At 38.6% G+C, this 27,984-nt stretch overlaps 1 protein-coding gene across 3 annotated transcripts in view; it reads right to left on the reverse strand.

The window, feature by feature from the left end:
- The window catches only part of UTRN (utrophin), a 446,595-nt gene that overhangs the window by 354,110 nt on the left and 64,501 nt on the right, over window positions 1–27,984 (reverse strand). For all 3 annotated transcript variants that reach the window (XM_089530248.1, XM_089530249.1, XM_089530250.1), the window contains exons 4-14: window positions 23,611–23,703; window positions 19,712–19,789; window positions 17,334–17,426; window positions 14,555–14,727; window positions 13,088–13,203; window positions 12,480–12,634; window positions 8,177–8,380; window positions 4,690–4,871; window positions 3,108–3,258; window positions 1,415–1,534; window positions 545–646 (exon numbers count right to left, since the gene is read on the reverse strand). In XM_089530248.1, coding sequence (XP_089386374.1) covers window positions 545–646; window positions 1,415–1,534; window positions 3,108–3,258; window positions 4,690–4,871; window positions 8,177–8,380; window positions 12,480–12,634; window positions 13,088–13,203; window positions 14,555–14,727; window positions 17,334–17,426; window positions 19,712–19,789; window positions 23,611–23,703 — 1,467 coding nt within the window. The remainder of the gene's footprint in view (window positions 1–544; window positions 647–1,414; window positions 1,535–3,107; window positions 3,259–4,689; window positions 4,872–8,176; window positions 8,381–12,479; window positions 12,635–13,087; window positions 13,204–14,554; window positions 14,728–17,333; window positions 17,427–19,711; window positions 19,790–23,610; window positions 23,704–27,984) is intronic.

Raw genomic sequence — 27,984 nt, forward strand, 5'->3', positions numbered from 1 at the left:
CTTCTTCACCCCCCTAAGGACTCTCCAGAGACTCTCAATCTTTACTCAAACACCTAAAAATAGGCCAAAACTGACTGAAAACCTGATGGTTTCACCCCCCAGGCCCCAAAACCAGCACTCTCCTTAATTCAAAAAAGGTAAACACTGATCAGAAAACACCAAAGAAGGTATCCAGAAGTGAGTCATGTCATTTCCCGAGCACCCAGGACACACAGCAAAAGTGGGGGCCCAACCCTCATGCTCATTCTGCTCTAGGTGTAATCCCACTTGTCTATGAGCAATAAGCTACAGCAAGGTAGGCCATTTTAAAAAATAAAAAAGTCTTAAGAAATTTACTTCAAAAACACATGTCAGCAATATATACTGGGTAACAGCCAAATTATAAGAAATTTAATGAGATTTTTTAATACCACTGGCTGAAAATACCAGCAAGTTTTGATAATTAATTTCTTTTCTTAAAAAAAAATCCTGGTTAAATAATAATAATATATCTCTTGATAGACTTGAATAGTAAAAGACATTTATTAAATAAAATAAATTTAACCTGCTCTTCCAACAATTCCTGCCATAAGATATTAATCTCTTGTAGTTTGAGCCACCGTTCTTCAGTCCAGCGACAAACTGCTGTCCAACGTTCACCGAGCCTCTGGAAGATACAAAATGATTTTGTTTATTCCCCACAAAAGCAGGTGGAAAATCCAAATGTATAGAAGCATAACTATCCTAACTAATGTTATCTTACATCTTAAAATATAGTCTTTTGGGTTCATTTAAGGTGAGGAACAAATTTTTAAAAAGAGAAATACACAAATGCAGTGGTATTCTTGGAGAGAACTATGAAGTCCCTGTCTGGGACAAAGGGCATAATTCTGGGTTAGACGCTCACATTTAAGTGCCTTGATATACTGTATTTTTGGATATACTATACAGTCTACAAATCAGATAAAGCAAGATCTGAGTCCTTACTACAATGGCTTTCAAAATTAGAGGTAATATTTGCCAATGATGAAGATGCAGGACTTAGGAGACCATGCTCCCTCTACTATACCAGTAAACTATGTTTACTGTAGTATTTGAAATAATTTATTGAAATAATCTACATGATTCATTTATGACAACAACATGTCTACAAAGAATCTCATTCTATTCACAACAAGCATTCACCTAAATAAATCGGTTCAGAGTATGTGAAAGGTGAAAAAAATAGAAGGAAACAAAACAAAAAATCCAAGCTAATAGCAATCCTTGAAATACCATAGGAAGAGAGAAAAAACAGTTAAAGAGATTGATAGTTGAGATGTTTCCATTGAAATTAAACTTCTATTAGCCATTAAACAACATCAATAGCAATACTAATTACACCAATAAAACCTTAGCGAGCAGAATAGTAGAAAAAATGGTAACTTTCACCCACCTGCAGTTGTTCCTCTAGGACAGCTGTTGCACTCTCCCCACTGTTTTCATCAACAATGACGACCATGTGAGTCAAAGAGTTTACTTTAACCTGCTCTGCTTCAAGATCGTTTTGTAGCCCCTGAAAGTTATAACAGTCAGAAATGATACTGTAGATTTCTTGTTTACTTTACCCACTATTTGTGTGTGTGTGTTTTCTTCCAGCAAATATTCCAGCAAATAAATAAGTCAAGAGAGTTTGGCCATAACCTTTATAACTACACTCCCCATATACATCTAGTGGCAACTGGAGGGGCAATACTCCTTACAACATGATGTGTGGTAATTATACTATTCCTCTGGCCAATATTTGATTAGGGGCAAGTAGACAGAAGCCAAATTCATCTCCCTTAGGAGTATGGCAAGCTGGAAGCAACTGTGCTGTTTCAGCTACTTGATTATAATACATAATAAAACAGGATGGCAAAATGTGCCAAAATGTCCAATCAATTAAAATTACTGATGGTTTGGAGATAATGCAGATATGCCATTTTGAATGACTACAGTCCCCCCTCCATATTCACGGGGGTTAGGGGAATGAGACCCCCGCGAATATGGAAAAATCACAAATAACTCCACCCCCCACTTAGAAGCCAGTTAAAGGAAATGGTGGGCAGGTGAAGAGGAGCAGGAGTCCATGCTCCTTTTTTCCCACCCTCTTGTCCCTTTAACTGGCTCCCTGCCCCTTTCCCAGCCCGATCGCATTTTTCCCCAGGGGGCAATCAGGCAAGGAAAAGGAAGAGGAGCCTCCATCCCCCCAAGTCTCTTTCCCCAGCTGGATCTTTGCCTGGGCTGCTGAGGCAGTAGTCCAGCTAGGAAGAAGTCCGGGGAGGATGGATCCTCCTCCTCCCTCTGCCTGCTCAATCACACCTTGGACAGCCCAGGGAGCGATGGGGCAGGCAAAGGGTCCCAGGAGGATGGGTGCTCCTCCTACCTTTCCCAGCCAAGCCACTGATTGGCCAGCCAGGAAGAAACAAATTTGGTTCCTGAGCTTTTTTTCCTGAGAAGAAAAGGCCAGGAGGGAGGGGGAGGAGGAATTCCTGGACAAGCAGCTTGACCTCGCAAATAATCAAAACCGTGAGTCCCAAGACCACAAATCTGGAGGGCCAACTGTACTCTCAAGCCTGCCTCCAGCCAGAGTGAAACAGTCAGGCATGGCCTCTATCCGTCCCTCTGCATTTCACATATTTAAAGTAGGCTCAAATATTTTAATCAATACCACTTTAACTTTTATGTGTATCCTCACAACTGACAACACTCTCACTCTCCAAAGCTAGCCCAGAGAAGATGCTTGCTTGGAGCTCAGGAATTTGTCCTCTGGTCACATTTCAAGTATTATGAAGATGCAGTTTCCTTCCAACAGAAGGAAGAAGCATGCATCCATAACATGCTTCCAACTCCATAACATCACGCAAGATGAGTGTACGAAAAGTCTAATTAGTTGTATCAATATACTTTAGCAAGAGGTCTTTCCAAACAAATTAATAAGTATCACTGCAATAGCATGATTCCTCAGCACTCGGAGAGGCCTGATTCTTATTTTAAAAGACATGTTTCTATTTTATCAATTCCATTACAGTTGTAAGTATGAAACTTGGCCTTTTAGAGAGTTTTTTCCTCCATATTGTATATGTTACATGAAGTAGTAAAAGTACTTTATGTTCATCCATCTGCTGCTGAAAGGCCTCCAAGTCTCCCACGAAGCCCTGAGATTCCATCTTTTGAATGCGCTCTTCTGTCTCAGTCAACCAGTCAGACAGCTGCCGCAATTGCTTCTTCTGTAGTTCCATCAATACATCATGGAGGCTGCAGATACCCAAAATACAATGTGAATTCTGGTAGTGCCGTAAATAAATAAATAAATAAAATATTCTTAAAAGGAGCCAGGCAATAAAATAGCAGTGCAATCCTATGTAAATTTACACAAATTCTACTGTCTTCAATAAGGCTTCAACATACATGGATTGTCATTTGTCAGCAGGCCTATAGACTAGCCCAAGAGAAGTCAGTGGGACTTACTTCTGGGTAAATATGCTAAGTATGTAAATGTATAAGCCAAAGGAAAATAACTGACATAACTAAACCTCACTGAACTCAGTGAAGCCTGCATTTGAACTATCATAACTATGGCTGCATCCACACTGTTGAAATAATCCAGTTTGACACCACTTTATTGCCTTGGCTTAGTGCTATGGAATTCTGGGAAATTTAGTTTTGTGAGGCATTTAGCCTTCTCTGTCAGAGAGCACTGGTACCACAATCAATTGCAATTCCCAGAATTCCATGCCCTTGAACCATAGCAGTTAAAGTGGTGTCAAACTGGATTATTTCTGCACTGCAGATGCAGCCTAGGATTGCACTGGATTTCTCTGAATGAAATCCATCAGTGTCTGTACCATCACAGAATAGATATAGCTGGCAGCATCAATAATCACTCCCCCTCCCTGCAAAAAATGCAAATCTCCTCCCCAAAGTCAAAGAACTATCCAGAACAGATTTGGTGATGGTGTAGAGAAAGGAGGTGACGGGGAAGCCCCACTGGGTGATCAGACAATCACTTGCAGAACACTGGATAGAATGCTATGGTTTTTAAAAGTATAGATTAACTTAATGCCCATTCTTCTAAGTCAACAGGAATTGTTCCAGCGCAAGTTCTTTTCAGGGGGTAATATGGCAGTATTTAAATTTCAAATTATCAAACAGGGTTGTGAAAGAATTGTCTTCCATAATGAATTATCTAATAACCTGGAACTTAACTCCCTTTCAGCTCCTCCGTCTAATTTATCTAGTTTGGCTGTGGTGGTTAAACCATACTGCATGCTATGCTGCACCTCATCTTCTCCATTGTCTTTGTGGTACACTGCGGTCTGAAATATATGGCTAATATGAAGAGAATGCTAACTCCATGCCAGGGATTTGCCACTGTTCTGGCCTGCTTGGCTATGTTCCTATATCCCCAACATACGTGTGTGTATGCTTGTATTTTCTTATGCCATTATTGTTACTGGCATCAGTTTCCAGCTTGGAAGACAGACAACTGAGACATGACATGAGATTCAACTGATAACTCAGAAGACTGCAGCGGAAGAAAAAAGCACTAAATAGGATAGTGTCTTGAATAATTCTATACGATATGAAGTTCATTACGAAAAAAACTCTTCACTTGGTAGTAGGGGAAACCAATATGGAACATTATAACAGGGAAAGTAATCTATGTGTGTTCAGAGTGCCACTTACTGTGACTGTCGATCCATACTTTCCACTCTGAGAGCCTCCCATCTAGAATTCAGCAAGGTCATCTGTTCTTGGATTTCACTTTCTTCCTCCTCTGATAAATTGCCCTGGGCAATCAGCTGGTTGCCAGCTTGAAGCACACTGCCCACGCTACTTTGGTGTGCAGTCAATTCCATCATAAAAGCCTAGAAAAAGTTCAAGCACTCAGATCAATGTGATCTGTGACCATGAATAATTTTAATAACAACATGGCTTTTGCAATCATTTTAGTAAACAGATAAATTTACACTACAACAAAATAAGCTTGGATACTCAAAGGCACAAAATGCCAAAGTGTTCCCAGGCTCACATCAGAAAACTTTACTAAAATATCAAATCCCGTATTTATAAAATAACAACAGTGCAGTTAGTTGTCCATAAGAGACCACGCCTCGGGCTCCTACTTTATCAGTATCAGCCGCAAACACTGAATGGCAAAATACTTTTGAAGCTAAGAGCCAGACCAGACATGACATTAATCACATAATTAGCCCCTGCATGCTTGTGTTTCTTTACAAATGAGCAACTGTGTTGGTTTGATCCACACCAGAACCCTACCAAGGATAAAGCAGGCTCCCAATCCACACTAGAACCTTTCTCCTGAAGTTGCTATTTGCCCCAAGTGGACAGCTTCCATCACTAAATATCAGCATACGTTTTGGGTCAAACATCAGCAATAGGCAGGGCATATGATTCAAACTGGGAGAATAGTGAGAGGAGCAAAGGTGAAAAGCTCCTATTCCCTAAAGTGCTGTCTGTATCCAGATCAAGCCAACACTACCACTCCTGTACCACAACTGCTCTTTATGTAAAGAACAAACAAACACACAAGTACCAATGATTGCCATTCTGCTTTTTTATTGTGAATACCTAACATATGCATCTAATATTTGAATTCTTGAATCTTGAATTCTGCTAGTGTTGTGTGTTATTTGGACACTGTGGTCATGTCTACAAATTATGAACACAGAACGAAAAGGATATTAAGTGGAAGCCACATTGGCCATCTTCCATACTGTGGGCATATTTTGAAAACAGCAAATAATGAATGAAGTAAGGCCTTTCCAAAGATATATGTGCAAGACTCTTTTTTAAAAAAATCTTCTGACAACTATAACATGGGATCACCCATGCATCTGGGGAAACAGACTCAAGTCTACAAAAGCTCATGGTATCAACTTCTCTCTTTCAGTTAGTCTCAAAAGTGCTGCAAGATCCCTTTGCATATTGATTTTCCAGGCGAACACTGCTATGTCTTTGCGCTATAATTCATGTTGTAGGAAGACAAACAATGAAATTCTGGCTTTTAACAAACATGACAAAATTACATAGACATGCAATTTTAGTAGGCATCCATTTTAAAGCTTCACAAATGCAATATATATTTTGTGATCTCCCTGTATGATCCCATGGACTCTGTTCTTAATGTAACAGAGTTTCCGGCAGCCAACACACAACATAATAGCCTATATCAAGCTTTATGTAATATTGAACCCACATCAGAGAGACAAAGAAAGAAAGAAAGAAAGAAAGAAAGAAAGAAAGAAAGAAAGAAAGAATACACAAGGTATGACTGTCATTGAATCCACTGAATTCTTTATTGTGTCACTGGAGGTTGCTCACTATGTATATAGAAATAGATCTTCAATTTTAAAAAGTTTAGTAAACACAAATCCATAATTTATGTTGCTAATCCATAAATCAGTGAGTCAACCATTAAAAATAAATCAGAAAAAGGATCAAATCCAAAAATTAGCTCACATATATCCCCAAGCACAGTAGGCTTAATGCCATCCTTAAATAGTCTTTTTCTACACCTAGAACCTGTAATTCACTAAGCCAAACACAGCTTACAAGTCACAGATCTGTAACTTGACAGGTGTCTGGCACAGAGAGAAATTTTTGCATTCTTAGGCAGGCAGACAGATAGGATCTTTATCAAAACCCTGTCAGTCCATTGTTTTATTGCTGGCAGACTGAGCTTGGCTTAATGGGTCAATAGTTCTGCAGGTTTATCTAAAATGTGCATAAAAACTAGGATAGTCAATTAAATTGTAAGAGTTTTAATATCTTGATTAAATCTACATGAGCTTCCATATGAATAAAACAACAGTCCTAAAGGAGAGAAAAGCACTCTTTGTTTTTAGATAACGGATAAATGTGTCATAACAGACTCTGTCTCAGAAGATGCACTCCCTCCTAATGTGAAAAAAACTGAGAATAACAGTCTTGAGGGGATACCGTCCATCTACTACCACCATCACTACCACCGCCGCCACCATTAGTATTGTTACTGCAACACCCTGAAGGCACCAAATCCCTTCTTATCTTGGAAGCTAAGCAAGGTCATCCCTAGTTAGTATTTGGATGGGAGACTGCCAACTAATATCAGGTACTGTAGGCTATATTTTAGAGGAAGGAACTGGCAAAACTACATATAAGTATTCCTTTCCAAAGAAAATCCTATGAAATTCATGAGATTGACATATGACAAGTAACTTGAAGGCTCATACACGCGCACACTTGTTATGGAATCGCATAGTGACCTACAAATAAAATCAGTTTGAACAGTTTAAAACAAAAAAAATAAATAAAAGCATACTAACTAAGGGGCTGTACAAACAGCACCTAAGTGGGGGCATGCAGCCGCCCCTTTACTGGCCTGATCGGGGCCGCGGCCACTGCACGCCATGGCCCTGATCTGGCCTCAGGGGGGCGAAAAAAGGAGCCAAAAAATGCAGCTCCTTTTTGTGCCCTCTAAAAAGTGTTACAGCTGTGGTGGCGTGACTTTGTGATGCCCTTTTGGCGTTGCATCATCTAGATGCAGTGCCAAGGTTGTGCCATGATGCCGCACACCATCTAGAACAGTGTGCAATGTCATGGTGCAAGGGGGTGGAGTCACAGCGTTGAACGTGCGGATGCTCCGCCGTGACTCCGTCCACAGGCCAGCACTTTGTGCCCATCTGTACCAGGCCTCACTTAACAAGCTGAAACAGCTTTAAATAGTTTAAAACCATACCACTGTGCATTTTGTAAGAACTCAATCAGGCCACAAATGCTTTAATAAAAAGCTTGTTTTAACCTGGCAGCAAACTGAGGTCAACCTCATCAGCAATTAGGCATTCAAGGGGATGGCATTCCACAAACAAGGCTCTGCAGTGGAGAAGCCCCTCCATCCCTGTCCTCCCAAACAGTATTGTTCCCACTAGTGGGAACACAGTAAGTTTCCTTCATGTATTAGAATCCCAGGTCCAATATTATCCAAATATTTGACTCCTGAGGAAATTCACATCCTAGACAGCTATCTAGCCTTTGTAGTAAAGGAGTTTTCTACCTATGCCTGCTTAAACTGGGAGTGGAAGGACAGACAGATTTAAAACTGATTAATCAATTAAACAATTGGACCTTAATACAACCATACTGAACATCTGCTACCTCATCCCCAACCTACTTCATGTGTAGCAAATTGTTCCTTGACTTCTTCAACATTGTCAGATATATCTTCTTGCTCTTGGAATGTATCTTCAGCAGAGAGCAGCCATGTGAGAACTTCTTCCAGAGCTACTTGGTAGCTATCCAAGTCCATATCCACCTCTGTCACGGTGCTGGGCGTTTCTGCTCTTGAACCCCCATAGTCCTCTTCTGATGTGGAACTCTGAAAAGTAGAATAATCAAACTGAGAACTACTTCTATTAATATTTAGAACACTTGAAATTTTAATTTTAGGGCACTTTTTCTAACCAGTCTAATATAAAGTAAGATGTTTGCTTGTGCCATTAAAAAATGAATTCACACACACACACCAGTCCATGCATTCAACATTACTGCACTACAAATGGAACAATCAGCAACTGCAAAAAATGTATTTCTGAAAGTCTTAGATACCTAAATATTCAAGATAAGGACCAAAACAGATGTTCTATGAACTTCTACACACACCCCATCTCCAGGTTTTCTATCACCATATAAAGCAGGTGGCTTCACAGCAGTTTTTCTCTCAAAGATTAAAAAATACAGACACCATATTCATGCTCAGGGGCAACTGGTGAGCAAGCATAATTGTAACCAAATGGATAGAGAAGCTTGAAATAAATAGACCTCTGAACCCAACCACTCCAAAATTACCTGCAGCTGCCTTATTTTGATTTTAAAAAGCCCTCAGAGCAAAGAAACATTGGGCTCCGCCTTAAGACAGTTATCTACCTTGCCAATCATGATAAAAAAGCATTGGCACTAGCCACCTATAGTACAAGTTGTATTTGCTATTATTTATTAAATACCCAAGCCTATTGTCATAACAAAATTAAATAAGAATAGGCCATGAATACAGTTTTATCAACTAAAGTTTATCTTCTCAACCCAGTGAGGTTGCTGTAGACTCTGTTTAGAATATTTACTATTTATTTAATATTTATTATATTTATTTATTAAAATGTAATATTTTCATTTATTTTTGAAAATGTTTAATAATCATTTTAAAATATTAAATAAAAGATAATAATATTTATTATATTTATTTAATAAAAGAATGATTCTCCAACCCCAAAAAAGAACTTAATAAAAGTTTTTGGTAGCAAGGCTGAAGTACTTTGTGCTCCAGTTAGTCCTCAACAATTGTCCTGTTTCCCTGTAGTGTTTCATTCCCTCTCCCATAAACCTTTTCAATTTTTTTTTTAAAATGCTGAATCTACTAAACTATCAGTATACTATTTACATCCATTAAAACCAATGGGAAAGTAAACTATGAAAATAGCTACACTTTTTAGCTTCCAGGCACAATACAAAGTGTTGGTTATTACCTATAAAGCCCTATATGGCCTGGGCCCAAGTTACTTAAGGGAACGCCTCTCCCTACATAATCCGCCCCGCACTCTCAGAACATCAGGAACAAAAATATTAGAACACCCCAAAACCTGGTTGAAAACTACCTCTTGTAGAACATTTTCTGCGATGGCACCCAGACTTTGGAATAACTTGCCAGAAGAGATCCATCTTATTACTTCCTTGGAAGCCTTTAAAAAGGCATTGAAGACAGATCTCTTCTGGTGGGCCTATCCAACTGATCTCCTCTAATTTGATTTTGAATAATATCTTACTACGATGACTCGATCCTTATGTTTGTGAGCAATACTGTAACAACCCCTCTCTTTTTAATCTCTTCTTTTGATTAATGTATTTTGAATTATATGTATTTTATGATGTTTTTACTTGTTGTAATCCTGCTTCGATTCAAATGGAGAAGAGGGAAATATAAATACATTATTATTATTATTATTATTATTATTATTAATTATTATAAATTGTGGTCCACTCTGTCCCAGCAACTTCTCAAAATATAGTATAGAAAATGGTTAATAATTCTGTCAGTATCATACATTGTATCGTAGCCCAATTAGAGTAGGCCCTCTGAATCAATTGGACTTACCTAAATGTTCACTCACTATACAACAAATTCAACAGAACTGATACAAAGGTTCTACTCTATCTAGGATTAACTAACAAAATTCAAGCCTTTCATTTTTTGTGGTGATGCCACTCAGCAATACTAGATATTCCTGTGAATGTAAAAATAAATACATCAAATACAAACTACTGCAGCATATCACAGAAGTACGTTTTCCTAAAAAGTACAGATATGTTCTTGAAAGTGCTACCACTTGATAATGAAGGAATCTCAAAGTGTACAACATGAATTTCTCATACTGGAAGAAGCACTTTATTAGCCCTAATGGTGTATACTTGAGCCACTCTATAACTATGATACTAGTATTTTGCTTAGGGTTTTTTTTCCCTGCTTTTTTCTCTTCTGATAAAAGACAAGCTTTTCACCAGTGCATCTTTCTTGTTTTCCCTTCCATGATTTGGTGATAATCTAATAAGCAAGTTGTTAACTTTAGTATCATCTAGAAGCAAGGGAGAATGATTCTCCAACCCCCCAAAAAATAAAGAGCAAAGGGACCGATAATGATCCCTAAGGAACTCTCCCAGAAAGAAGAAATTAGGAAATGGAACTACTGAAGAAAACCTTAAATAGGAGGTAACAAAACAGGTAGGTATACTAATGTTTATGGAGCATGACTAGTAGGCCATACTGCAAAAGAAGCAAGTAATCAACTTATCAAGAGCCAAAGAAAATTTTTAATGAAGTAGAGTGGATTTTTTCCTACAAAAACATCACTGCAAGTATGACAGAGAACTCTGGGAATTAGAAGAGTGAAAAAATAGATTGAAAATCAGAACAGGATTGATAAAAAGAAACTGACCATAGGAAAGAAGGTTAGTAGGAAAAGGTTGATGCGTTTGAGTTAGAAGGAGGAATTAACTGAAGGAAGGAATTATTACATATGTTAAATTGCCATTTAAATAAAAGTTAAATGGCTGCCTTAATAGCTGCTTCATCAGAATGAATCTGAAAAATTACTGTCTATACTCATGTATAAGTCTAGTAATTTAGGTCGATCGCCTTCTACTCTCTCACCCATCCAGCCTTTAGTATAAGCACAAATAGTTATGCCTGCTAGAATTTTGTAAGTTCTTAGGCATTGTTCTCTTTTGCTTCAACCTTTACATCCTTCATTACATGCCCTTAGGCTTTACCCTGGACTTAACCAAGGGTCATATCAAAATCCATAATTTTGGTCCAAAACCTGCACTCAACTTATACATGAGGTCGACGTATAGTTGAGTACAGTATATATGGTAAATCCATTATTTTACTTCTACCTTCCCTACTTGTCTCTGTTTTGAGCTTGGCAGAATAGGAAACAGCTGCATAAATTATATAAAACCCAATTTCTTATCCATCTCACCAAAAACCCTTCTTTTGCTTTCCTCTTTTAAAATCCTACCTCTTTACACCTAGTTTTCTTTATATGCTTGGATCTTGACCTAGACATTTTTTAACTTCTAACTCCAGAAAGCACAAAGCAGCTTTGCTAAAAAACCAAGAGAAGTATGCTTTGAGTAAAGAACCAATTGTAAAATATTGAATCTTATTGGATGTTTAGCTCTGCCCTCATTTTCTTAATTAATAGATTAATTAATAATTTAAATCTAGAATTAAATTAATGCTGGAATTCCAGCTTAAGTTAAAAGATTTAACTCTTTAAGTTAAAATAAATTTGATTAGGTTGCCTGTTTGTTAGAAAATTTCCAGCTTAACTGACAAAGGAATTGATTTCAATTAGTAACGCACTATCTCACTTGTACAGATATTGCCTGAGAACAATGTGCTTGAAACTTTGATTATGAATGAAGAGCACAGAGCAAGAAATGGATCAAGACAAAGGAAGAGAAGGTTTTTTAGGAAGAGGATAAACAGGGACAAGTTTAAAGGAAGAAGGGAAAGAACAAGATGACAGCAAATAATTGTTAACATGTAGTCAAAAAGAGAAGATCATGGGAAAGTAGAGTTTCAAGAAAAGGGAATAGCAGCAAAAAACAAAGAAGAATAAGAGCAAGAAGACAAAGATTTGCAATGGAATTGAGAAAATATGAACGTAAATCTGATAAAACACTGGTTAAGAAAGGAGAAAATTGAAATAGCATCAAAAGAAATGCAAGAAGGAGTAATGGAAGAAAATAATGTATCTTTGCCTTGAATGAAAGAAGGCAGAACCCACTGTCTGTACAAGTTTATTTCAGTACCAAAGATGAAGTCATACAGGAACTATCACAATGATAATTAAATGCCACTGACATTAGAGTAGAAAACATTACATATTTTTAAAAATGAAATAATTAGAATACACAACCTGTATATCCCCTTCTTCACATTCTTTTCTGTATTTTCTTGGTAGAGTCTCTACTTCTTGAATATCTTCCATAGTAACTTGCTGAGGAAGGACCTCAAACAAGGAAGTCAAGTACATAATAATGGATTTCTTATCTGGAAGTTGTACTGCAACATCTGAAAACATCAATGGAATATTTACTGGATTTTCAAGTTTTCAAGTTAAACTTATGTCCTGAACCACATGATGCTCCTATATGTTCAATTTAGAGTCCTCAAGCTGTCTCTTTTTTTGTCAAAATGATTGAACTTAACAATTACAATCAACATGCAGTCCACTGAACAGAGAAACTCCATTATTTTGTACAGTCATTGCACTGTCATTAGAGTTTCTTTTTTAAAAGACAAAGAAAAGCATCATGTCTGGCTGCAATCAATTTTAAAATGGCACAACCAAAGTAATTTTAAAACAGTATAACATAACACATAAATTATTATATGCAGAAATATTAAAATATCTGAAACAATGCCCCTTTACTTATTTGATGTTGGATCAGCATTAAATGCAAAACATTATGCCCACAAGTATATACGATACAAAACATACTCAGTTCCACAAACGTATTATACCTTCAGGATCTAGCAATTTTTCTATCCCCAGGTAATTTTTGGCTATGTTGAAGGCATGTTCTAGTCTTTCAGTTGGAGTCATTTTGCTTACTTTTCCCCAGCCAAACAGCTCAGGTCTAAAAAGGTGGGAAAACAAAGTAAGGGAGAAATAAGAATGAGGAACTGCACAACCATTCACCATGTGAACTAAGTACTTTTACATACTACACAAGCATAATGTTAACTAATGCAAAATCATTTTGTTTTCTACAGTTATCGATGAGGGGGAGGGGAAATCTGGGACAAAAGGATGTTTAAAACACGTGTACAGAAATGCTAGAAAGCATAGAACTGCAGTTCTCCAAGGGGGACATAAGAAATTGCAATGTAATCAAGTGATGAGGTTGTAACACAAGGCAATGTGCTTTTGAGGCTCTAAGGGAGGTGTTCCAAAAGCATTATATGCTACAGCACTGGAAGAAGTCAGAAGTGGTAGTGGGAGTTCAGTTAAGTTGTGACTATTTTGTTGAATTTTGGTACTTAGTTATGATTACTGTATATTTAAATTGATTAAAACCAAAAATTGTCCTTCCACCCTCTCATCCACCCTCCTGCATTCAACACATCTTTACTAATGAAACAAAGCATATAACCAGCTCATAACTTTACTTAATGCAACACTGAACTATAAAAGATTTTAGTGAAAATAAATAAGCCTTTTCAATTCATATTAACCTTTATAATGGAGAGAGGGAAAGAAGGTAGGAATACAAGATAAACTCATGAAACTATTAGTGCTGATCTTAAAGTTTGTTAAAATTATTGATTTCTTCTTTTTTCTCCATATGTGCTTTTAAAAAAAGCAGAAACAAAGGATATCCATTATTGTCTCAGTTGTTACTTATCACTCAAAATAGTAATCAATACATTTTTTATTTTAAAAAATCCTCACTTGATTTTCTGAAATACAAGTGAGCTTTGAAATTATTGTAAATACTTTTTTTTTAAATGATCAACAACTAAAGCCATGATGGCAAACCTAAGGCACGCATGCCAAAGATGGCATGTGATACCATTTGGCTTGGCACCCAGTGGAGAGAAGGAGGAACAGGCATGCACATGTTGCTCCTCCTCCCAGAGCTTTCCTGGCTTCCAACTGCCTCTCTGGAGGCAGCTGGAAGCTGGGAAAGACACAAGGGGAGAAGTCCCACCCCAGATGTCCTGTCCCCAGAGGGTGGAAGTCCTGCCCAGGCCACTGCGTAACACCCAGTGAGGGAAAAACTTTTAGTTGGGGCACTTGGCCCCAAAAAGGTTCGCCATCACTGAACTAAAGTCAGTTTTTATGCTCTGTAAAAAAATGTTAGACTGGCAGGTTTCATTCATTTGACTCCTAACAGTTTTTGTGATGCATCAAAGTTCTGCGAGAATGAAGATATTATAGATGTCTGTTTCTCTAGCTTGGCGATATTTGGGCAACCAACCACCTACTTGTGCCTATGGATCACAGCATTGAAGGCAAGCCCATCTGTCCAGCTTGTTGTGAAGTTCAAAACATTGACCTCACTATAAGGCCTTGTTGACTGTCGCACCCAACTCAACAGGATTTTTTCACTGTTTGTTTGCTGTAGATCTGACATTATATCTTTCATGACATCTTTGACCTAAAAGAAAGTACACACAATGGTGTTCAGGTAAATATACAAAAACCTACCTCTGTGTGTGTGTTTGTGTGTGTGTGTACTCTAATGCTCTGAAATCTGCACTAAAAACTTATGAATTCTAACATCAACACAAAAAGGAATAACTTAGGAGCCAACATGATGTAGTCGTTTGAGTGTTGGACTACAATTCTTGAGACTGGGGTTTGATTTTCCGCTCAAGCATAAAAATTATCTGTACTGTTCACCAACATAATACACAGAACAGACCCCTCGAGGTCAAAAGGTTTGCCATCTTCTACTTCATTGTAAGCTTCATGGGCTTAACTTTGCCTTCCTACATCATGCTGCCATTTACATTAATGACGCTGCAAGAAAAGTAATGCAATTTTTCCAGAGACTTAAATCCCACCAATACCCACATATCTGGTGAAGCAGCCATTAAAAAGACTGCTGTGCAACTTTTATCATTCTTCTGGCCAGCTCAGGAGACTTACAAATTCTTGGTCTAAACCTGTGTGTGTGTGTGTGTGTGTGTGTGTGTGCGCGCGCGCGCGCATGCACGCACACATGAGTGCATCTATGCTGGTGAATAGCTTACAGTTTAGCAAAATGATTAATATTATTACTGGAACAAAGCAGGATCTTTCCACAATGTAGAAATGCTTAGCTTAGGATAGCACTGGCCTTAGTAAAATCATGCTTCAGATAGTATGGTACACCTCAAAAGAAGAGCTGATAGCTACATTCACATAAAATTAATGTGCAATACCTAGGAATCAAGATGAGCATATCCACAAGCATAATTAGAAATACTTCTGATCTAATTAGTATGTAGAGAGATCTTGTAGCACCTTTGAAACTAACTGAAAGAAAGAAGTTGGCAGCATGAGCCTTCGTAGACTACAGTCTAGTCCTCAGATGCATTTAATGAGGAAGTAGACTGTAGTCTATGAAGGCTCATACTGCCAATTTCTTTCTTTCTATTAGTATGAAAGGTGCTACAAGATCTCGCTACATACTGATTCTACTGATTAACATGGCTGTATCTTTGAATTCTGATCTAATTGTAATGTATCAAAACCAGATGATGTGTGTGTGTGCATGCACACACATATGTATATATCTGGATAGATAGATAGATAGATAGATAGATAGATAGATAGATAGATAGAGATAGACAGACAGACAGACAGACAGACAGACAGACAGACAACCACACACTTTAGGTCAATACTGTACATGTTTTTCTGTATACATTGAATACCTAAAATGTATACATACCATTAACTGGTTCAGAGATAAAACACTGATTTTTGTTGTTGTTGTTGTTATAATACATGCATAGGCATCAGGTTCACAAGAAATACATTTCCCCCTTCCTTTGTGCATGAATTCAGGATACTTAAAGCTTACTAGGACAGTTTGAACCAACTGTGTGTATACAGGGAAGCATGGTTTACTTAAATGAGAGACAGGAATCATGTAGCCCTCCAGATATTTTGGACTGCAACTCCAAACATTTCTCACCACTGGGTACACAGGCTAGGGCTGATGGAACTCCTAACCCAACAATAACTGGAAGGCCATACAACTCACATCCCTGATTTAAGCCACAGTTATTTCACAAACCATGATATTAAACTACAGTTTTATTCCGTTTGATTGAACAAACTACTGTTTTCTATATGTTGATATAACAAGAAAGTGAGGTTTATTCCAAAGTATGAGTGGAAGTTTCAAACTCTCTGCTCATGCGGAAAAGGAAAGGAAAGTGGAACTGAAAGCACATAAAGATACTAAGGCGGGTTATAGACCGCCGCTTTGAGGCGGTCTGCCGCCGCCGCCGTTTGCTCCGTAAGGGAGCCGTCGCAGCCAAACCGCGTGGCTCCGTTACGGAGCAAAAAAGAAGCTCCAAAATGGAGCTTCTTCTTGCAGCGCCCTAATGACGTCACGAGGCGCCAGGGGCGCATTCGCGACGTCATTAGCGCCGCGACACGTTCGGACGCACAGCGTCCGATACGTAAAGATGGCGGCGCCCGTATGAACAGGGCGCCGCCATCTTGTACGTATTCTATACGTACTAGGGTTAGGGAGGTGCGGAAGCACCACCCCTTCCTAACCCTAGTACGTATAGAATACGTACTAAATGGCAGTCTGTAACTCGCCTAAGACATATAATTTAGTAATACAGTGTGCCTGCGCTGCACACGGGGGCACCATACACAGCTTCCAGCCTACACAAAAGAAAAACAATGATGTGCGTGCTCACAGCACATGCACTGCCCTACACCGCAGGCTCACACCCCATTATTTTCAATGGGGTGTGAGCATACACACTTTTCCCTTATGCTGGGATGATCCAGAACGGATCCCCGCATAAGGGAAGGGTCCACTGTACACCTGAACAAGCTTTACTGTTTTCATAGAAACCCCTTCAACACATTTCTTGTTGCTGCCACAGTCCCAGAGTTTGAGTATTTGTTAGTCAGGTAGCATGGGAAGGTTGCACTCCTTCTCTTTGCAACCAAAGAAAGTATGCATATGTGTTATACTGCAATTTTAATAACTCTATAAAAGGACAGAAAGAATGCATCAAATCGTCTCACCTGCCAATGCAAAATTATGCTCCATAACAACCCAAGAGTCAGTTTGTGATTTCCATCAACTATGTCAGTCCCTCCTATGTTTACGAGCTCCACCTGAAAATAATTGAATGAAAGTCACACATCAAATACCATCTTCTCTCTTAACTAGAGCCATTTCAAATTTGGAGTGAAACTTTCAGATTGACTAAAAGTCACATATCAAATACTATCCTCTCTCTTATTAGAGCCATTTCAAATTTGGAGCAAAACAATATAAGCTATATAACTTGATTTAAGCCATCCCCCAGAACTTGTGGGCACAAAAGCAAGCAACACATTTATACTTATAAATGTTTTTATTTAAAGCACTTTTACTACATTCCTCAGCTGAAAGGGATCCTAGAAAAGCTAACATGTTATTAATGGATAACAGACAGTTATTAGGGGACTGACAGCAAAATGTCATCAAAATGCAAATGGCAACCAACACCATTTCTGTGTCACCTGTGAATATCTCTGTGGGTTAGCAAAGAGGTCTGGTCTTTCAGCAGAACTGCTGGAATGACCCTGTTTCCTATTAGTCCTTTGCTTCAGCCTAAAGAAATTCTAATTTCACTGAACTGAAATTCAAGTTTCAGTTGAAAAAGCCTCCTCCCCACACCCCAGTGGCCAAGAAACATTCTAATAAATAACAGGAATCGTTCACAATAAGTGCAACATATTTTAAAAAATAAAACAGCTGTGAACACAGGGAGCTGGAGTGTGCCTTTTTCAAGCATTTAAATAAAACTGAGATGGAGACAGAAGTGTCTGTAATTCCCAGCAGTGACCTTTTTCTGTTAAATAGGAGCAGAGGTTCTGTGGTCCACTGCTTAATTTTATGTGGCCTGAGGTGGCCCCTCATACTGATCAGCATCAGAGAGGAGAAGCTCTGTGGTTTCAGAGTTCCAGTGCTCCATGGCTGGTCTTTCCCACTTGCTCAGCTATTCTCCATCGCTCAGCTGAGCAGTACAGTAAAGCAATTCTGAAATATTTTGCAAAATAAAATAGCAGACCAAATATTTAATGCCAGGAAGAGGGACAGGACTCAAAGCATTAAACCATCAGAGTTAAAGCAAAGATTTTTGCCCTCAGTCTGAACTGACACTGTCACATAATGCCAAATTCAATCAGTCAATGACTGCATTATACCATTATGTTAACATGCTCACACTATGAAACCAAAATCCTTGGGAATCTATTGGGTGACTAGATTATTTATTTATTTTAAGATGGTGCCAGTCAGAGAATGGCCATAAAGAGCTGTGAAAAGGTGAGCAATAGGGGTGAGGGTAAGAAATAAACACTTTAGGGGCTATGAATTCCTCTTTTAATAATAATAATAATAATAATAATAATAATAATAATAATAATAAATTTTATAGTATCAGCAACAACAGTTCTTCTACTAAATATCAGAGTGACTCTATTCAGATATTTCCAAATATATTGCTGTGACCAAAGCTCTGTAGCTTTCAACAACAACGTAATGAAGAAGCAATTTCATTCATGAGGCTTCTCCTCCCTCATTTTTTATCATAATAAAGCTCATAATAGTGCTGAGTCTCTGGTATAAATCATCTGCTGGATCTTTACAACCTTTAGCTTTTTATGTTGCCAACTCATTTACAAACTGGAGCTTTTGCCAGCTCAACAAAGGATTATCATATGGTAGCTTACATTTAAATCTGTTAACATTTGGAAAAGTCAAATTAATTTTTGGAGCAAGAGGGCTATTTACCCTAAGTAAAACAAAAACTGATTGCTGCTCTGTTCAAGTAAGGGAGGGGACAGTATCTACAACCATAATACCTTCCTCCAACTCCAGTTCATATACCATATCATTCAAGAAGCCCAGGGGTCCTCCATGGGGGACAGAAAACCCTTGTTCTAAGAGCATGTTTTATTCTATAACTGAGAGAAAGTTAGGATCAATGTTTGTGTAGATCATTGAGGAAGTAACAGTCTTACCCATGCAGCCACCTTTTAGCAGCAAATAGAAATAGTAAGAGTTTGGCTCATCCCCTGAAATAAATTTGCATTTTAAACCAGCTATCATGTCCTCAGGAATTCAGGAACAAGAAATACAAGTTCACTGCCTGAGGGAATAAAATCTACTATAAAAATCTATAAATTAAATATTATAAATTATAAAATATTATAATGCATTACTATGTTCAAAGTATAATCCTACAGCAGCTAAGAGGTTGGGGTTTCTGAAATTCTCCCCTCCAATCACATACACCAAGATTTTTAAGAGTACAGTCCAGTTGGCAGGGTGACATATCTGAACCCATCGTCACCTTTTCCTCTCCAGTTTCAAGGGCAGGGAACACTTAGCAAGCCATTTAAAAACTTACATTGTTCTGATGTAACACCTGAAGTACTTTGTTGACATTATTCAAAGCATGGACTCTTGTCGATCCACGTTCTTTCAGCTTTAAAAATAAACAATTTTAAGTATAAGAGCAGAATTAAAACCAAATATTTTTGCAGTTAACACTTTTTGGAAAAACAAAACAAAATGACAGCTACAGAATTTCTGAATACATATTCTAAATCTAGCAAAAAGCTAACTTTTCAGCCAAGCCATAAAACAATGTTCTGTATATTACTACAAAAACTGAAGCTGGTTATTTTTAATTAATAGAAATAGAGATAACTGAACCACACGCACATTGGCTACATTTAGATGCATAACAGTTAACATGCACTGTAGTGTATATTTAGTGATAAATATCACTGTAGTGATATTTAGGCTCACAAATGTCTTTCCTCTCCCCCATTTGAGGAAAAATGAGAAAATCTGAAGCTTCTGTTCAGTTTGCTTTTCAAGCCAAAAAGCTATAGGGTTTGATTTGAGCTTGGTAGAGCAGAAAAGTACCATTGGGGTTACTCTTGAGTAGGCATGCACAGACATGAGCTATGGTTTCCATGGCCCGTTACAGACGGGCCTAAAAGTATGAGCTCCGTGCGTACTAGGGTTAGAAAGGAGCGTCCTTTCTGGACGCTCCCAACCCTAGCACACGTGGAGCGCGCACAAAATGGCAGTGGCCGTTCCACACAGCCGCCGCCATTACGTTGTCACGACTGCACCGCCTCCAAACGAGGCGGCACACACGTGACATCTTTGCACTGCACGAGGGCGCCTAGAGCGCCCTTTCCGTGGCGTAAGGAGGAGCTCCGAAACGGAGCTCCTTCTGGGGTTTGCGTTGCTGGGCGCAGCCTTTACATGGCTGCACCCAGCGATGCAGAGGAGAAAGGGCCAAACGGCCCCTTTCTCTTCCTCCCCGCCATCACCGGGTGTCCTTGGGGCTTGGCTGATCTACTCAGTCTTATAATTTATTATTATTATTATTTCTTTATTATTATTATTATTATTTATATAGCGCTGTAGATTTGCACAGCGCTGTACATAAAAACAACAAATATAAAAGAGTAAACCTGCCTATGGCGTACAATCTAAGAAATGATAGTATAATACAAATAAAACACATAGCAATACAGGAAATGGTTCAATAAAACAGGCAACAAAAAGAACATCAGATAGCAAGTGACAATCACGCCATGTCTGGGAACGCTTCTCTGAACAGGATGGTCTTCAACTCCGTTTTGAAGCTGGTTAAAGAAGTGAGGGCCCTTGTTTGCGGGGGAAGAAGGTTCCAGGAGTGAGGGGCAGCGAGTGAAAAGGGGCGAATCCGAGATGGGGCAGAGGAAATCCTGGGTTGGGACAGCCGACTTTGACTACCAGAACAGAGGGCCCTGGTGGGAAGGTGAGGAGAAAGAAGGTCTGATAAGTAAGGAGGGGCCAGCCCATGGAGGGCTTTAAACGTTGACAGCAGGAGCTTATACTGAATGCGGAAAGGGAGGGGGAGCCAGTGAAGGGATGCCAACAAAGCAGAGATATGGTCAGAGCGGTGGGCAGATGTGATAATGCGTGCAGCTGAATGCTGGACAGAGATTAAAGGATGGAGGTGAGAAAGAGGAAGCCCAGCCAGGAGGACATTACAGTAATCAAGTCGTGAGACCACAAGGGCATGGACCAGGATCTTGGCAGTAGAGGCGGAGAGATATGGTCGGATTTTGGCAATACTGTATAAAAAGAATCTACAAGCCTTGGCTGTGGTCTGGATCTGAGAGATACACGACAGAGAAGAATCAAACATAAAACCAAGACTGCAGGCTTGCTGGACTGGTTGAATAGAAATGTTGTCCACAGAGACATAAAAGGAGTGTTGAAGGGTGGACTTAGGAGGAAAGACAAGAAGCTCCGTCTTGGACATGTTGAGTTTCAAACGCCAATGGTGCATCCACTGCAAGACAGCTGTAAGACAAGACGAAACTTGCTGTTCAAGCCTTGGAGAAAGGTCAGGGGTGGAAAGATACAACTGGGTGTCATCGGCATACAGATGGTCGGAAAAACCAAAAGAGCTAAGGAGTTTACCTAAGGACAGTGTGTAGAGAGAAAACAGAAGGGGACCCAGAACAGAGCCCTGGGGAACTCCAACAGATAAGGGAACAGAGGATGAAGTCTGACCACCTGTGACCACTGCAAAAGATCTGTCTGACAAATAAGATCTAAACCAGTCGAGAACAGAGTCTGAGAACCCAAGGTCAGAGAGTAAATCAACTAGAAGGCTGTGATCAACGGTGTCAAAGGCTGCAGACAAATCAAGAAGGATGAGAACAGAGTAAAGGCCATTAGCCTTGGCCCGTAAAAGGTCATTCGAGATCTTAGTGAGAGCTGTCTCTGTGGAATGCCTTGGGCAGAAACCAGACTGACAGGGATCGAGAATGGAGTTGGCTTCAAGAAACTCAAGACAGTGAGAGTAAACAACCCGTTCCAAGGCCTTAGAAAGAAAGGGAAGAAGAGAAATCGGACGATAGCTAGACAAAGAGGAGGGGGAAATTAACTGTAGTTTGAACAAATCACTATTTCCTGCGTTTGGATACTTCCAATTTTCTCCTTTACACACAAAAGGAGTGAGATTGGAGTGCATTCCAGAAGCAACAAACAGTAATTTATTATAATGTTTGAATGGCACCATTTCCACACTGCTATTGTTCAATATCAGGATGCCATTTATGATATGCCCAGAACACATCCACACACACATTCATACTATACAAAGTGTTTCCCCAAAAACATCCACTCCAGGTTAAAAAAATAACTCAGCACGTGAAACTGACAAAACATTGCTATTTGACTGAAATAAACCAAAGCCCCTCAATCATTTAGACAAAACTAGTTGTTTAGTTCTCTGGATCCCAGCCAAGAAACATTCTTAAAATATCGTACACCTATTGAGTTTATGATTTTGATTTTTTTTTTCAAATATATTTACATTCATATTAGGTGTATGCTTTATTTCTACACATTAAAGGAATGTAAGTAATGTACAAGAAATGGAAATCATACTGAGGGTCTGCCTGTCATCAGTTTTAATTAATGTTAACATTAGCATTGTCTAACTGCAAGATGCAGTTAATTTGTAGCCTACAATATTTTTATTTCTGAATAGAGTTTTGTTTTGTATTTTAAAGGCACCACCAATTTTTGGCACTGAATAGCCAATCAAACGCTGAAAAATTAAAAAAAAATTTCACTGTGTTCCCTGTTGCAGCCACAGAAGTAATTTAACCTTCCTCTTCATTACTCTCCATCCTATAATGTCCTATGTACCATTCTGAATAAAATAGATAATTTCATCCTAACCAACACCATTGGCTCACTTCTAGACTGCCATGATAAATGTTCTGAACTCCCTAAAATAGTATATAATTACAAATTATTAGTGTTATTTTCATCTGCTGGATTTTTCCATTTCTGAGTGCTCCCAATTAAAGTTAAGGTGCTGCTTCCTTAAAATCTTACCTCCTTCCCCTCAAAAGCTAAAACTAGCTAGCAAGATGAAACCTGCTATGTACTGTCCTTCTGCTGAAAAAGTGCAATAGAAATCTATCAAAAGAAAAGTACCGTAGAAAGCTGTTTCAGAGCAATTGGTTTGATCAGAAAACTAGCAGAATCATCTGTTACAACTGCAAAGCTAAGAACAGATAATAATTCTGAGATCATTAAATCTCCCAAAGATGAGAGGCAAATTCAAGGTCTGAAGGGTAAACATCTATTGGAATAATTGAATGTGTTCATTCAACTGTTGTAAAAAGTGAACTCTAGATTTTTTTTAAAAAGCAAATGACACTGCTATCATGATGCACAGCACATTTTAGTTTACCCTTCAACAGGTGCTTTGCTTACCAGTGGATTCCCTGTCAGTCCCTCCAAGAGATCCAAAAGTTTTCTGCCATCTCTGAGATCTGTGAACATATCCTTTATTGGCAGCTTTCCACACTATAACAGAGAGTAAGAGTTTTAGAAACATAGCAAAATACTAAGAAACGAAAAGAAAAGAAAAGAAAGGCAATATAGACACATTAAATGAACTGTTAATGTAGTTTTTCACTGGAAAAAAATGTCACAATAGATCAATTCCTGGCACCTTTCTTTTGTTGTCTTTCAGATTTCTGGTATACAAGATTTTTGTATTCTATATTTCGCAAAACAGTCTCTATAGACACAATCAGCATTATACCAGTAGATGGTTCCAGCAATCAATATAAATCAACTATCATAAACACTCTCACAAGTCTCCTTCTCCTTCGATGTTATCAAGAGGAATTCACATTTGTCAAGATTAAGTATTAAGCGGTGCAATGCATTCTCAATAGTTTTCAAAATCACAAAAATAAGACTGAAATTCAAGAAAGGCTTCATGAGGCTTTATGGCCTTCATCTGATTGCACAGAAGGGCGGTACAGAAATATTATTATTATTATTATTATTATTATTATTATTATTATTATTAATGGCTAGGCATAGCAAGGTTAGATCCAATGAACGGGATTTACACAAGTCCTGACATACCAGTTAACAACTGACTCAGACTGCAGTTAGACTCCACTTTAATTGTCATGTATCAATGCTGTGGAATTCTGGGAACTGTAGTTTTGGGAGACATTTAGGCATCTGTGTCAGAGAGTGTTGGTACCACAGCAAACTAAAATTCCCAGAATTCCATAGCACTGAACCATGGCAATTAAAATGGTGTCATACTACATTATTTCTGCAGTGTGGATGCAGATTCAGTGAACATATATTTTGATTGGAACTACGCAATCAGATTTTAGCCAATAGGTGTGTTTATACATGCACACACACAGCAAGCAAAAACCATGTTTTCATGCATGCTCTCCCCTGAGTTCAACACAAAACAGATCTCCCTTGTAGTTTCAACCAACCATTCATTCTCTCTCACATTTCAATCTTTCTGATCTGTAAGCTTGGAAGATATCTTGACAGGGTCCTACTTCTATACTAAACCACTTCAACATTTAAAATGTTTTATAGTCACAAACAGAACAATGCAAAGCCAGTCATTGTGAGTCTTGCCAAGTACCTCAACATCAGGGGCAGTCAAGCTACAAATAGTATATTAAAAATTAAACAGCAAAGCTACCTGCAAACAGAGAAAGATTATTTCATTATATCTGCTTCATTTGTAATCATGAGAAACTCTAAAAACTAATCTGGGTCACTCTTTTACTGGCTATGCTTCAATCCAGACAATGGGTTGGAGGATTATGAATAAACTAGAGAAGTGCAAACTTGCACTCCATCTCCTTTGTAATGATTCCAAATCCATTTTTAAACTCTATATAGTTCTATACAAGTGATGAGAGAAGTGCAGACCCACCAAGAATTCAAAAACCCAATGGGAGCAAAAGAAAATCATTTTTTACTCCAAAATGCCACCAAAAACCCTCTAGGGGACATGGAAACCATATCTACCGTATTTGCATCACCCCTAGTCCCCTAAGAGCAAAAAAAAAAAAAAAAAAAAAATCAAAAATGTTTGCAAATTGTTTCAAAGCATGTATGTCCCCAAATGCTCTCTTGGATCTCTCTTGGACCTGAAAAGGCCCCAAAACATGGTGAAAATGTCTCTTAAAGAGCATTTGGGGGCAAAATGAATGTTTGCTTGTTTGTTTATTTATTTGTATGATGGGTGCAGCCCTCCATGATCTCTTGAGGGGGCAATGCAGCCCCCAACTCTTCTACAGTTCATCACCCTGTTAAATATCAACTGCCCCAAGTGAAGAAGCAGGAGCATGACGAAGGCAAAAGACAAACTCAAGAGATTATTCCAATAGGATTCTCTTCTTCTAGGTCCATATACATTTAAATGTCCTACTGGAAGGTTCTGATGGCATGTCGTATTTTGATATTTGTTATTGTTTGATACTGTTTATTATTGCTTATTACTGCATGTGAGCCAGCTTGAAATATTACAAAGGAGTTTATCACACAGGAGGAATTTCTCTTAATTTCAAATGAAAAGAAAGTGGGGCCAGAACACATTCACATGAATTCGCTAGTTCAGCGAATTTACATGAATTTGAAATGTGTTTGAACTGACTTCCCATTGCCTGAAAATAGCTTGCCATTGCCCAAAATTGCGTGTGATTACCTCTCACGCAATAACATGAAACCCCATGATTGCTTTCGGACTGCCTTCCCCATTGCCCGAACTTATTAACCTTTATTTATGAAGCGCTGTAAATTTACACAGCGAAGTACATGCAATCTTTTTAGTTAGACAGAACCCTGCCCTTGGGCTTACAATCTAAAAAAAAAAACTTGCATGTGGTAGTCTATCACGACCCCATGATTGTGTTCAGATTGTCATTGGATTATACTTCCAATTTCCCTTGTGTGATAATGTCCAAAGAAAGAAAGAACCGACATTTGTTACAATAATAATAATAATAAGAAGAAGACTGGTAAATTATAATTATGTTAAGCCTCTTCTATTCTTAATTTCTGATTTCAAAATAATTGGGACCATAATTCTACATACTGAAAAGAAAGCTGCAGAGAAAGAGAAGGGGACACTATGAATTCACAGACCATTTCCACACTGTAGATTACTATCAGAAGTCAGTATTGAATTCAATCAAGTCCTTGCCAACACTTGATTGAATTCAGCATCTTGCTATCTCACCTTCATCACCCACTTCATCCAAAAAAAAAAAAAAAAAACCCAAGAAGGGAGACACATGCTTATAAATCACTATATATTAATTTAGCCTCAGGCCATTTCTATTTACTGTTGAAAAACCACAACTAAATAATCTTGGTAAAGAGAGTGGGAATTCATTTTGGGTTCATCTTGCATAATATGAATTATGTACTTTGATATTTAAGTCAAGTTTTTCCATATCATGTGCTCAAGACGTGGGAATTTGATCTGGGAAACTATTCAGAAAGGAGAAAGGTCACATGCAGGGCACATTTCAGTAAGTAAAACTGAGCATATTTTTCTAGTATCTAAATTTAAAGCTCCCATCTTGTTTCAAAAATATTTTTTGTGTGTTTTTCTATTACTATTTCTGTTTCAGGGATGCAACACAGTACATAGTATGCCTTTGTGAGCATTCAGTCCACAGCATTCCCCATGTCTAAAAAAATACTAAACTTGGAGCCTCTGCAGACCAGGGTTATACGCCAGTGTGGGGGCGGTGTGGGGGCATGGCGTACACATGCCACCTGCCCCCATGCCACCCCTATGCTGTCGGCAAGCTGTGCACTCAACCGCACGGCGGGGGCATCACAGCACTCTTTTGGCGCAGTGTATAAAAGCACTGTGCCAAAGGAGCACCGAAAAACCACTACCGTGGTAGCCAGAACACCCTTTCCATGAACAAAAAGGAGATGCTTTTTGAGGCTTCTTCTTGTGCTGTAGAAAGGCCAGCAGGCCACGGCATGTAGTTATGCGATCCAGCAAGGAAAGGGGCGGTCTGTTGAGTCCCTCAGTCTATTTATTTTTACAAACACTATGTCAAGAAAAAAACATATATAATTTGAGGTTAGTTTGAGGGGAACAAGAGACCTATTACAAGCATAACATATAAAATTACCTTTTAATATATATACCAATTCCCCAATTACCCAAACTGTAACTCCCAACCAACTGTACTGTAATTAATCCCAATTAGAGTAAACGTACTGAACAATGAGAATTTGATCATTTACATATACAGTATTCTATTGATTCCATCAGTATACTCTAAGTGGGACTAGCAATTGGATTTTGGTAGTGATAACCAATGAACAGAACAACAGCTAGGAAAACTGTGAGATGCTGTGTGAATTTCAAATGTGTGGCACTGCAATACAGAATGGGCAGAAACGTGAAACATGCTCTTTAAAGAGGCTTACATACTCACACCATGTACAGTCACCCCTTCGTTTTCGCGGACTCGAATACTCATGGAGGGGCAAGCTCCACTGCCTAAAATGGTGCATACAGCCATTCAAGCCAATAGGGCTTGAATATATGCGAGTTTCCGTCTTAGTGGAGGAGGTCCGGAATGGATCCCGTGTGAAAACAGAGGGGCGACTGTATTTGCAGAGTTACACAAATCAGCTTATAGGGTGTGTATGATGCAAGGACATTGAGAAACTAGAGCGTGTCCAAAGGAGGGTGACTAAAATGGTGAAGGGTCTAGAAACCATGCCCTATGAGGAAAGACTCAGGGAGCTGGGGATGTTTAGCCTGGAGAAGAGAAGGTT

This window comes from Sceloporus occidentalis, unplaced genomic scaffold, assembly GCF_023333645.1.
Source record: "Sceloporus occidentalis isolate IW3139 unplaced genomic scaffold, rSceOcc1.0.p SCAF_6, whole genome shotgun sequence".
NCBI classification, from domain to species: Eukaryota; Metazoa; Chordata; class Lepidosauria; order Squamata; family Phrynosomatidae; genus Sceloporus; species Sceloporus occidentalis.